General features: G+C 41.9%; 2 protein-coding genes across 4 annotated transcripts in view; both read left to right on the top strand.

Annotated features, from left to right (window-relative positions):
• LOC133406347 (actin remodeling regulator NHS-like) overlaps positions 1-5,827 on the top strand; it is a 59,217-nt gene extending 53,390 nt beyond the window's left edge. For 2 of the 3 annotated variants that reach the window (XM_061683887.1, XM_061683886.1), the window contains 2 exons: positions 804-930; positions 1,618-5,827. In XM_061683887.1, coding sequence (XP_061539871.1) covers positions 804-930; positions 1,618-2,200 — 710 coding nt within the window. In that variant the 3' untranslated portion in view covers positions 2,201-5,827. Of the gene's footprint in view, positions 1-803; positions 1,047-1,617 lie in introns of all 3 variants that reach the window. The other variant, XM_061683888.1, reaches the window with a different exon arrangement.
• A 2,455-nt stretch (positions 5,828-8,282) lies between these two features.
• On the top strand, positions 8,283-13,009 carry LOC133405887 (retinoic acid-induced protein 2-like). The gene is made up of 2 exons (XM_061682932.1): positions 8,283-8,438; positions 10,215-13,009. The coding sequence occupies exon 2, from the start codon at positions 10,259-10,261 to the stop codon at positions 11,675-11,677; it is 1,419 nt and encodes a 472-aa protein (XP_061538916.1). The 5' UTR covers positions 8,283-8,438; positions 10,215-10,258; the 3' UTR covers positions 11,678-13,009.
• Positions 13,010-13,360: the final 351 nt, after the last annotated feature.

The following is a 13,360-nucleotide window of genomic DNA, read 5'->3' as shown; positions in this document are numbered from 1 at the left end:
TGCCAAAAGATACAATTTGGAATCAAAACCTTCATGACTCGCTTTTCTTCTTTTTTCACAACTTTTTAACCACAAACCATATAACTTTATCTCAAATATTATTGTTGGGATCATAAAAAAATATAGCAATGTTTTCTTGAAAAGGTACAACTTTGTATCTGAATTTTTCTTTTTCCCGAAAATATTTCAAAAAAAACTACAAAAAAAAACAATATTTTATGACTGACAAATATATGTTTTCAAAAATGTCGTACTTTTTCTCTGAAAAATAAATGTTTTGAAAAATATATCCTACTTTTTGCTCAAACATATTTTTAAAATGTATCGACAAAATATGCAATTTGATGACTCAATGATTTTTTTTCATAAATGTACGACTAACCCTACTTCCCTTGAAAATTATACGAATAATCTAAAATACTACTTTTTCCTCAAGAAATATGTATTTACTTTGAATATGCACTACTTCATTTCTGAAAAATGTTTTTTGAAATATGCTTCTTTTTTTTCTCAAATATACAACAGTTTATCTCAAAACTGTCGAACTTTTGGCTGGGTGAATATTTTCCTGCCGATTTCTGGAAAATATTCACATTTTGGTCCAAAACAGATGACTTTATTTCTCTCAAATTTGTGATCGTCTTTGAAAATATGTATTTTTTTAAATTTCCCCCCCAAAAAACGTACTCGTCTGAAATGTAAGGAAAGAAATGTTCTTGAAAATGTCCCACTTGTCTCATTCAAATGTGTACTTTGAGCGTTGTGCACGTTTTTCGCTGAAATGTTCAAATGTGTTCGGGCAGACTCGACGGCGGCGAGCGATTCGGCGATGTCGCAGCCGAACGACGAGTCGCACGCGGAGGACGACGGCGTCTTCCCGTCGCCCGCCAAAAGTCGAACCACGGACGACCTCTTCGCCATGATCCACAGGTCGGCACGGCGACGGGTCCCAGAAGCTCGACATCCAGCCGCCGATCAAACAAATACAAATATTTACGACGCGAGATGAAGTTTGCAGTCTTAGCGGAATGCTGTTGTCCAATTAGGTTAGGAGATTCTCGGAGCATTAAGTCCATCGCAAACGGATTCGATGCCCTGACAACGAAAAGTTCCGGCCGGATGAATGAGAATCTGATCGATCGGGGGGGGGGGGGGGGGGATGTCCTATTTTCCAGATAAAAGTCAAAATCTAAAAACAAAAGAGGCGTAGACTTTTTTTTTTTTTAAAGACAAAAAGCAAATGCTTTCATATTTTCAAGGAAAAAGAAAAATGTTATTTTCGAAAATAAATGACTAAAAAAAAAAGATTTCCTTTGGAGAGAAGCATATTTCTATTGTATTGTTCTTTTTCATGGAAAAGAAAAAAGATTTTCTTTTCTTTTCCCCCCCATTTGCAGTTGTGTCCAATATAAATGTGTCGAATCGAATCATTCATTTTTGAGCAAACGAGTTGAATTCATGACTTTTCCTTCGAAATATATTTTTCCCCGGACTTCATTGTTGTAAACTGCGGAAGAATATCTGCGACGGGTCTTGAATCTCTTTGTCTTTCCTTCCGCGTGACAAATCCAAAGCGTACCGCATCGTACGTCTGACTGGCCGTTTTTTTCCGTTCAGGTCGAAGAGGAAAGTGTTGGGCAGGAAGGACTCCGGCGAGCTGTCCGCGAGGAACGGTCCGTCGTCTTCCGGCGGCCCGGCGCCTCCGCCCCCGTCGCCCGGCGCCGCCCGCTCCCCGGGTCCCGCCGCGTCGCCGTCGGGGGCGTCGCCCTCGGGCCCGCAGAGGGCCCCCGGCCCCATCTTCAGGAACGTCAAGAAGTCCAGCACCTCCAACGAGGAGTTCAAGCTGCTGCTGCTGAAGAAGGGCAGCCGCGCCGAATCCGGCTACCGCATGTCGGCCGCCGAGATCCTCAAGAGCCCCGTGACCCCCAAAGGTCAACCGGCGGGCGAGGAGGCGGCGGAAGCGGCCGAGGCGGCGGCCGGGCGCCCCGACGCCGAGGGCTCCTCGCCGAAAGCCTCGGCCTCGCCGTGCTCGTCCAGGACGGGCCGCGCCAGGATCCCGCCGCCCGCCAACAGCAGCCGCTACGCCGCGCGCGCGCGCTTCTACTCGGCGCCCATGCAGGCCATCTCCGAGGGCGAGGCCGAGAACTCGGACGGCAGCCCCCACGACGACGAGACGGCGGCGCGCCCGGGGTTCGCCTGACGGAAACCCGCTCTTCTTCTTCCTTCGCGCCGTCGTCTCCTTTGCACGCTCGAACAAACGTTCTGCTCTCACCTCGCCGGATTTTTGCCGTCGCTCCCAGCGTGTCCCGAACATCACAACTATTTTGTTTTTCTTGGGGGGGGGGGTGGACACACACACAACAAATTGATCAAAAGAAAAATATATTTTCCGGGGGAAAAAAATATTTTTGAATCATAGAAACAAATGCTTTTGAATCATTTGAAATCATAATGATAATAATAATAATTCAGCAAAATTGTTTACCGAAAAAAGGTATATTTTCCAGGAAAGAAAATAATATTTGAAACAATGAAAATGAATAGTTTGAAATAATTTCAAATAATAATGATCATAATCATTCATCATATTTTTTTTATAGAAAAATGTGCATATTTTCCAGCAAAGAGTGACATTTTTAACGAAAACGAAAAGTCAAATTCCGGGGGAAGGCAGATTTTTGTTGTTGTGTTTTTATGAAATAGTCCATTTTAGAGGTGAAAAAAAAGATTTTTTTTACATGATGAAAAAATGGCTCGTGTATTTTTAACCCCAAGTCTTTTCAAGAAAAAAAAGTTATATTTTTAGGGGCCCCCCCCCCCCTAAAAATATAACTTATATAAAACAAATATAAAATATAACTTAATTTTTTGGGGCGAAAAGGGTATTTTCCTCAAAGTTGAATATTTTCCCTCAAATAGTCACGTAAAAAGTATATATTTTTGAGCAAGAATTTGGATATTTTCAAGAAACATTTGTGAATATTCACAGGAAGAAAAGTTGCATTTTCTGAGAAAAAGGTTGAATTATTTTAAAATAAAAAAGATGAATATTTTCAAGAAAAAAAAAGTATTTTTTCAATTCAATGTATTCAAGTGAAAAAGTTTTATTGGTGTATGTTTTCTTGAAAAAAAAAATGTTTTTTCAAGAAAATGTCCCTTTTCTGATTTACAATTGTTTTCAAGACAAATGGTTGTACGCTTTGACCATACAATGTTTATTTTCTTGTTAAAAAAAAAAAAAAAAGTATTTTTTTCCTGAAGAAAAAAGGAAATATCCTATATTTTTAAATGAAAAAAAACGTTTTTCAGTCAGATTTTCAGTAGAACATTTTGAAGAAAAAAGCAAATGATTATACAAGAAAGTGAAAGAAGCCTTCGGTCAGGAAAAAGTCAGATCATTTTGAGAAACAAAAGTTGGATATTTTCCAGACAAGTCATATCATTCCCAGCACATATTCACACGCTGTATTTTCATATATTTTCAAGAAAAAAGTCATGTACTTTTCAACCTTTTTCCCCCTCAAACATTTACATTCATTTTTTCAAAGTTTTTTTCCTGACAAAAACCCTCTTTTTCTCTTTTATGCTCAAAAATATGTCACTTGGTTCATCATTTATTTATCCGATGACGAGCCGTCGTCTTTTTTTTTTTTCCTTTTCCTTTTTCGACAAGTGGCGCGCGCGTCTTGCTTCCATGCTGCAGGGTACAAAACTTTCGACAACAGATAACTATCTTGTTTTTCCGGAGAAAAACAACAAGCAAACTTCTTTTTTTTTTTTCTTTTTTTACATACCCAACTTGGTATTTTAGAGATAAAAACTGTATATATTTTAAAAGTTACAGTTGTAATCTAACTAGAGGAAAACTAGTGTCAGAACAGATATTTTCCACAAATAAAAAGACATTGTTATTTTCAAGGACATATTGTCATAAAAAAAGTCATAATTGTACAAAAATAATCAATATTTTTGAGAGAGAAGAAAATGTCATTTTAAAACATATTTCAAGGTAAAACAAAACCAAAAACAATTTCAATCATTTTGAAAGTTCAATATTTTGAGAATAATTTTGTAAATTCAGTTTAATACCTGCAATATGACTTTGCCATCAGAAATAGGATTATTTTCTAGAAAATAATGTCTTAATTTTTGTAAGATTGCTCCTTCACTCAAGAAAAATATCCAACTTTTTTCTCAAATATTATACACTGTTTTTCTTTCTAAAAAAGTTGTATATTTGCATGCTAAATTTCATCTTTATTCTCACGAGATTCCAATTTTTTCACAAGATTACACATTTCTTTTTTTTCTAGATATTATCTGACTTCCCTCAAAAATAAAAAAGAATTGTTGTAAAATTATGAAATCCCAAAAATGAAATTTAAAGAAAATATATATTTTTCTTGAAAGTTTTTTTTCTCAACTTTGTAAAAAAAAATATATATATATATATATATATATATATATATATAATTATTTATTTTTTTTAAAATAAAATTAGGAAAATATCACTCGTAGTCGTCAAAAAGAATGTCCTTTTTTTGCCCCTCAAAAAATACAAAATAAAAAAATTGCCTGAAAATATCTGCCTTTTTCTCAAAATCTACATTTTTGGTAAAGAAAAGAAAATTGTCCTAAAAATCGATGTTTTTGTGCCTCCTAAAATATGTTCTTGCAAATAATATTCAACGTATTTTTTTAAATAAATGAGACCTGTTTCTTGAAAATATCAAGACTTTTTTCCCCTCAAGAAATATATTAAAAATTCTCGAAAAATACAACTTTTAACTCGAATTAAATGCCTTTTATTTTTCTGACTTGAATCTCGAAAATCCGACTTTCTGACTTGAATCTTGTCGCATAACTGTTTTTCTTCTGACTTTATCTCTGTAATTCTCCTTTGCAGTGTCCAGACACCCAAAAATAATCAGCGTGTGTATTCCGTGAGTACATAACAAGTCGGCGGGTTTGGCGAGGAGCACTCGCGAGATATTTTCAACACGGTGAGATTTTCCAACATTTCTTTGACGTGAACGTGGTTTCGGCGAAGAAGAAAAACAAAGTTGACGAACCGTGACGGCAGAGCGCGAGTAGAAAAAGGTGCTGAAATGATGGTTAGCAGGTCAAACGTTTTTCATGATGATAATCGAGAAAAAGTGTCGTTGTGGGGTTTAGTTGACTTGGTGTGTTTTTTGGGAGTGTTTGTAAATGGTTTTGGTAAGTGCCAGGCGTGTCCGAGGCAGGTCGGTCCAGGCCCCTTCCGCGCTCCTTCTGCAAGAATTGCTTCGATCCGGATGCCTATTGTTTTATTGCAATATTCATCGAATCTAGAACGATCTGCGTGACATCGCGTCATCCTCGCGAAAATGAACTTTATTCGTACAGTCCATCTCTGCTTGGCCTTAAAACCTATTGTAAATATAAAACACGTTGTTGTAGCGAAGACGTGAACAGGGTACGCAAAGAATTTTACGTCATTCCAAACTTTTCTTGTTATTTTTTAGCACTGATCAGGTGATTTTTGTGACCTTCCTTTGTCTTTTGCTGGCTTTCCTCATACAAAGCGGCAAGAGGGATTCGGACGATACCGCCACCTCGTGGATGGATGTAGTTTTTGTACAAAAGTGGAAAAGAAATGAGCGTTGGTTGAATTGTGTACGCAAAAAACAAACAAAAAAAACAACAAAAAGTGTTTACATGGACTTTAAAGTGTTGTACATTTCTGAGTTGTGGACAAACTCTTTGTCTTGTATTTATTTTGTTTGTAAACAACGTGGTGGAGAGCAAACGTGTACAAAAGGAGAAATAAATGTGACTGCTTGGAAAATCACCTCATTGTGTGCAGTGACATGTTGGTGAAACCACAAGTTCCATTTGGTTACCACCAGGGGGAGACCGAGAGCTAAAGCAGATGAAAAGCCATTCGACGACTTCAACAATTACGAGGGGAAGGTTTTAGAATGTTTTGGAGAAAAAGGAAAAACGTTTTTTTTTATGAGAAAAAAAAGAAAAAAGGTAAAATACTGTTTTTTTTTTTACTTTTTTTATTTTCAGAAAGCCAACTAGTTTAGAAAAAGGTCGAATATTTTATATTAGAAAAATACGATAGAACCCGAATAAAAATGTGATGTTTTTAAAATGTTCTTTAAAATATATTTAATACATTTTCATATACCTTTTGAGATATATTTATATATATATATATATATATATATATATATATTGAAGAAAATCAAGTTCGAGATATTGGGGCAATAATAGCAACAAGTATATTTCGGAGTAAAAACTGATATTTTTGCCCAAAAAGGCAAATATTTTCAAGGAAAAGTAGATTTTTGAGGAAAAAGTCACATTTTTGTTGCCACCAAAAGTTTTATTTCTGTGAAAACAGATTATTTTGAAATAAAAGTAGAACTTTTCAAGAAAATAAATATTTCATTGCAACCAAAAAGTTGTGTGTTGTTACGGAACATTTTCTCGAAAAAAGGCTGAATTCTTTTTGGTTTTCCAAAGCGATATATTTCGCCGAAAAACATGTTCAAGGGAAAAGTCCCAAATTTCCGAGGGAAGAAAAACACCGCACATTTTCCCCGCAATTCCTTTCTTGCGAGCGTTCGATTTGAATCGTCATGTGGCGCCGTCTCAAATGAAAGGTCTTCACGGAGGCCTCGCCCGAATGTCAGTATCGACACGTGCTCTCGTGGGATGCCGCGGCGACCAAAAGAATCGTTCTTTCCCCCACTAAAGTAGACCAAAGAGCCCAGCGTGGGGGGCGGGGTCACACGTCACGAGATTCAACCGCACCAAATGTCTTGTGGAGGAGGTGCGGGCGGGCCTCATTATAGCACCCCCTCCCCGGGGGTGGGGGGGGAGAGCCTGAGGCTGCTGGCGACTGATCGGGACCCCGGGGGATCCCGCACACATCTGTCTCCCTACCCGACCGCCGGAAAATACATTGCATATTTACAAAGCAAAAAAAAAAAGCAAACATTTTGGAGAACAGTCAAATCATGTTGAGAAAACAATTCTATCGCTTTCAAGAAGTCACATTTTTTTTCAAGGAAAAAGTCCCGTTTTTGAGAAAGACAAATAATAATATTTTTTTTTTTTAGCTAAAGGCCAACACTTTTGGAGAGGGGAAAAAAAACGGATCATTTTGATAAAAAAAAAAAAATTAGAGTAACATTTTCAGGAAAAAGTCACATTCTTATGAAAAGAAGTTTCATATTGGGGTGGGGGGGGTCATGTTTTCGAAAAATGTATACGTCTTCGTAAAATCAAATATTTTTGAAAAAATTTATCTATAGTACATTTCATTGTTTTTAATTTTGAATTCTTCTCATATTTATGATTAAAAGGTAGCATATTTGGAGAACAGAAGAGTTATATTTTTCAGAAAAAGGAAAACTGAATATTTTGGGGGGAAAAGTCATGTTTTTGAGGGTTTTTTTAATTCATATATTTTTATGAAAAGGTCTAATGTTTTCGACAAAAAAAAAAAAAATCTCAAGAAAACGACCATGTTTCAAAAATAGTGTTGTTGTTTTTTTTCCGAAAAAGATTTTTTTTGTACAATTTGTTTTGTTAAAAATGGATATTTTGGTGGAAAAAAAAGGTTGAATAGTTTTCGAAAGAGTTAAATATTTTTGAGAAAAAAAAGTCCAATATTTTCAAGAAAGAAAAATCCAATACGACCGCAAGGCTTCGTTTGCAATATATAAAGTCATATATTTTCATCAAAAGATAGTTATTTTGAGGGGGGGGGGGGGATAATAATTTCAAGGGAAAAAACGCATTGACACACACGTCTTTTTATGCATTTGTAATTTAAAAATAAAACAAAATACAATACTGCACATTCTAAAACATAATGTAACATCTGTAAGTGAGCGCGGACCTGTTGCTTGGCGCTTGTGACGTCACCAATGATGAAAGCGCAAAGGACCATTTGTGATGAATGAGCCAAGGGGAGGCGCGCACGCGCGCGCGAGCTGCACCCGACATCAGCTCTTGCGTGAACGCGCATTCTGTCGCCGCTCGTGCGAAGAAAGCGACGGAAGTGCACGAGCGACTTCAACAAATTCCAAGATATTCTTTCGTTTTTCTTTTCTTTTTTGGTGTTACTATTGTCCAGTCAAGGTATATTTCAATCTATTCAAGCATGTCAATTGTTTGAAAACGTTCCTGAGTGGTTATATGGAGCGTGGGGGGGGGGGGGGGGGGGAGGGGCCAGTGTGGAGATTGCGCACGCAATCCGGCGTGACGTCACTTGGCCAGTGAAGAGAAGAGAGCCTCGCAATGACGAGATAAGCCTTATCGCCCATTTTGGGAGGGGGGGGAATCGGCGTATTTGTGCTATTTTGCGGAGCCTTGAAGAAGCACGCAGGCTGGGCTCGAAACTCGAACTGCTGCCGTGCGTGTGCGCCCTTGCGTGTGAGGTGAGTACGTCCCATTTGCATTTCATTGATGGAACGACGTTAAAGGGAAGGAAGGGAGGGAGGAAGGAAGGAAGAGGAAGGCATCAGGACGCAGGCTCGGCTCCTTTTTTAATGTCCTTTTCTTTTGAATATTTGGCCTTTTATTGCTTCTATCGGCTCGTGACGTTATGTTCGTTTTTGGTTATGTGAAGCACACGGCTAGTTAGCAGCTAGCAGGCTAACTGTCACTCGTCTCCTGTTCTTATGGCAACCGAGGCGCGCCCCCGTCACGCGCCCTCTGGCCGTGCACGTCACCGCCAACGTCGCCTTTGCGTCCGTCTTGACTGACGTTTTGACGGGCAAAGAAAATTCGGACGTCAGGTCAATGATGGATGTCAAATTGATTATCTTAATACAAATCTATTTTCATTTTTTAACGTTATGATGTATAATTGAAGTAATTACAATTTATCTACCAATGACTTCTTGATGTGAAATGGTTCACCAATTTATTTTTAATCATACGTGCTCGTGATTTACTGTATTTCTTTAATAAAATAATTCGCATTTTTATATTTTCCTATTTATGATTAATTATGTTCATCTCCAAGTAATTGATAAACTAACGTTCAAAAAATAAAAAGGTCATATGTGTATGTAAAATTGTTCATTTTGGTAAAATAAAACAAAATCACATTTTCTCATGTCATTGGTCATTAATTTAAATAAAACTTATTTTAAACAATGATTTTAATTATATTATTCCATTTTCCTCACTCGGGTCGCGGGCGTGCTGGCGCCCATCCCACCCGTCGTCGGGCAGGAGGCGGGGCACACCCCGAACCGGTCGCCAGCCAATCGCAGGGCACGTACAAACAAAGAACCATTCGCGCTCACTTTGCTGTCGTCCGGTTTTACGGCTGCCCGCAGTCTCCCCTCGGATAAAATGCAGTCTCCTCGGGAGCGCCTCGTTCTCCTGCATTGTTGCCCGTCAGCCCGTCACGTTCCGACCGATGCGTTCGACGCGCCGTGTTTTTCTCAGTTTACCTTGAACTCACAGTCGCTTGCGGTCGTTTTCTTCCTGCCTGCCATCTTGCATTCCATCAACGGGGCGAGGAGTGAAAGGGGGCGGAGCGATGTTTTCAATCAGAGCTTGGACCATTATTAAAACACACGTAAACGAATTAAAACGCACTTTTGAAAGTGCTGTTTAATACATGAACGCAGTAACATTAGTCGTGTTTCGCAGAGGATAAAGAATATATGCCTGTGAATATTGTTATATTGTTTGCCTCCACCTGTCGCTGCACCATTTGTGTTGAAATCGCCGACGTTTGAAGCGTTACAACACCGCCACATGGTTGCTATTCGTTAGCCTGTCTCGGGTGTTTCCCATGATGTGTTAGCACTAAGCCAGCGGATTTTAAAGCAAAGTTTTGTGATCGTTTACACGACACAAAATGCAATTCTCTTGTTTGTTTTTTTTTTTGGTTAAGTTTGACAGTCAACTTTTTGAATAGAAAAGGCAAAAACCCCATGACGTTTCGGTCGCAGGGGGCTGCCAGGATCCCAACGTAGCGTTAGCTTCCCGGCCTCAGGCCGAGCGCACGATTTCCGTCACTACGATGTCGTTCGGCCGCGTGTTCCGCCCCTCCCCCTCCGATCATGAATAATTGACCCGTCTGTCACCGGAGCTTCCGCTCGCTCCGGATGGATGAAGCCTGACAGGCGAAACGGGCAGACGCGTCGCGGATGAAGGCGATACCCCCGAAAGACCTCATGGGTTTTGTGCTTCAGGTTTGCCTAGAGGGACGATGGCCGGGTGTTGCCGCTAGCGCTGCATGAAGAATCGGAGCCTTGGAATTATGGAAGCGTCCGATGACTTGTCCCGCTCCGACGTGCCAAGAGAAGCGGAAATCCCAGAGAAAGAGGACCACGGCGTCATTCCGTCTGCTACCCGAGAGTCCTGCGCGGTGGGATTAAGCAAGGGAAGCCTCGCGGAGACGCCCGGGTCAGCGGCGGGAGCGGACGCCGGTGCCGCGCCGGGCGCCGTGACTCTCAAAATGGCCGCCACCGTCCTGCACCCTCTGTGTTTGGGAGAGAACCCGCTGATGTTACCCATCCACCTCCAGATGGCGGCGGCCACCGGTCCACAGCTGGGCCCGATGGGGGCGGCGCCCTACTTGCTGACGAGCCCCAACCAGGTCTCCCTCCCGCTGGTCTTGGATCCCGCCGTAATCCCGCAGAACAACATCCTGTGTCCCAATCCGTTGTCCTTCGTGGAGCAGAAGTCGGTGGCGGGACCCCCGCAGGACCCCAACCTGCTCTCGCTCCTCCAGAATCCCGCCTTTGCCACCATCCTGCAGGATCTTTTCCCGTCCCAGACCGGTCCCGCCACCTGCCACTCCCCGGGCTCCCCCTTCTTTCCGCCCCCTTACTCGTCCCCTCTGGCCCCGCTGGTCCCTCCCGCCACTCTCCTGGTCCCGTACCCTGTCATAATCCCGCTGCCGGTTCCTCTGCCGATCCCGCTACCCATCCCCGTTCCCCAGACGGAGGACTCCAAGACCAACGTGCCAAAAGCAGTCCGCACGGAAACCAAAAGCACTCAGACTCTCCAAGATCTGGACACGGTGCCGCAAAGCTCGTCCCCTCAAGTCCTGGACCTGTCCATGCGAGGACCGTGTACCGTGGAACCCAAACAGGAGTACCTCAGTCCACAGCAGCAAGACAGCGTGCTGGACTTGTCGGTGCCCGCCGCCCGGAAGCACCGCGCCCCATCACGTGGTCCCGGCCGGTCTCTGGAACGTAGCGCCAGTCTGGACTCTAAGATCCTGGGTAGTCTGGCGTCTCTGGAGTTCAGCCGCCAGCACAAGTGGATGTTGGACGGCGGGGCGGGGGGGTCGGGCTCCCTGGGGCCGGGGACGCCCAACCTGGAGATCGTCAGCACCTCGCAGACGGCCAAGGTCATCGTCTCGGTGAAGGACGCCATCCCGGCCATCCTGTGCGGGAAGATCAAGGGCCTCTCGGGGGTGTCCACTAAGAACTTCTCCATCAAACAAGACGGGAGGCAGGGGATGCCGGCCCAGCTCTTCGGGGTGCCGCCGCTCCCGCCGCCGCTGTCCCAGCGCGGTCCCGACGACGGCCTGAAGAAGGTCCCCGCTAAAAACCGAGCCATCAAGCTGAAGAAAGTGGGCTCACAGGAGATCCACTTCCTGCCCATCAAGAAGCAGAGACTGGCGGCGCTCTTTCCCAGGAAGTGAACGGCAAGCCCGCCACGAGCGCAACAATCACTGGAACACACCGGTTACACTAAAGCAGGGTTTGCTCAAGGGCTTTTTCTGTTCTTTACGTGCGCCTTACGTCCACATGAACCGCACCGCGGGATATATTTCAGTGTTTCCCGGCCTTGATTGAGCCAACGCACGTATACTCACAAAACCTTACGGATATTGGGGGCGAACTTTCAGAATTAACCTAAAATGCACTATAAACAACCTTGACTTCATTTGATATTTGTCAGCATTTGAATGCGCGTCCAACTGTTGAATCTTTTTTGCACAACTTGCAAGATGCTCAGCGTAAAAATTCACAACAGGTGTTCGATCCGTGAACATTTCCAAGGATGTTGACACCTATGCCTTTCTGTGACTCAAGACTCTTCCAGTCTTTGGTCTGAAGCCTCGCCGTTGTGAGAAGGCATGGAAAGGTTATGGTGCATTTTAGGTCGATCCTGAAATTTCCACTCAAAGCTTTTTAAAAGTGAGTTGTGTATTTCAGTGTTTCCCAACCTTTATTGAGCCAACACACAGGAAAAAACAAAAAAAATCCAGACCAAGGAAGTGAAATTGGGTCATTTCCCTCAGCATCCCCGACGATCGGTTGGGAATCACTGATCTATTTGACCGGGTCGGGATCATTTACGCCTTGATCTTTGAGAAAGCCCTTTTGACAAGAACTGTTAGCATGTGGCAGCATTTATTTATTTATTTTTTTAACTAATCCCTACAAGTACACACACGCAAGTTGTACTTTTTGTAGCCTGACTGTTGGTAACGGAAATGTGCACCATTGCAATGAACAACAACAACAACAACAACAACAAAACGTTGTTGAGCACAATTTTGTTTGCGTATTCCCGAGGCCATTTTGATTTGATTCCACGCTGTTCAACTGCGTGCGTGCGTTACGATTAGCGTTAGGATTAGCAGTAACGCTAAGTTTTCTGTTCGTTTGTTTAACTTCCCGAGTGCACTTTGTGGTAGTAGTTTAAAAAAAGGTGACAGGGTTTTTTTGCCTGTTGAATTGTGATTTTGTTGAAGAACAAATGAAAGCCTTTCGCACGAGCTCCATATTTATTATTATTGTTATTTATACTGTACATTTTTGTATGTGTTTGATCTAAACAACTTGGCTAATTTATTGTTTGTAAAATAAAAAATGTATACAGCGTGTGAAAAAGTGACTCGCTGCGGCGACGCCTGACGGGACGAACCGAAAGTCACAACAAAAACGTGTTCACGAAGCATTCTTTGCGTGTGAAAACTCTTTTAATAAAGTTCTTTACACCTAATGTGTGTACTTGTTCACTTTCATTTTGGCTGAGATCTTGAGTTATTTGTGCAATGTTCTGGATGAAAGCGCTGTATAAGGATTTTTGAAACTGTCACAGAGAGATCCGGCAATTTGTTAGCGCTGTGGTGTTTTGTGTTTGTTTTTTTTTAATCCAAAAAAACTATCAATAAAGTTGAGGTGACTTTTTTGCAACACAGAAAATCGGCACAGAAATGGCAGCATTCATAGGCGCTGTGAAAGTGGCTCTTAATACTGCCTTCTAAGGTGGAAAATTACTTGGCTTAGGTCACTCCTCCATTTTGTGTTGGTAAAACAATAGAACAGTCACGTAACGGGGGAAAAGGTGTCAGTGTGAATTCTAAACTGTTGTG

Source organism: Phycodurus eques, chromosome 8 (assembly GCF_024500275.1).
Source record: "Phycodurus eques isolate BA_2022a chromosome 8, UOR_Pequ_1.1, whole genome shotgun sequence".
Lineage (NCBI taxonomy): Eukaryota > Metazoa > Chordata > Actinopteri > Syngnathiformes > Syngnathidae > Phycodurus > Phycodurus eques.
Note: the sequence above shows the minus strand (reverse complement) of the source record. Positions and strands in the feature narration are given on the sequence as shown.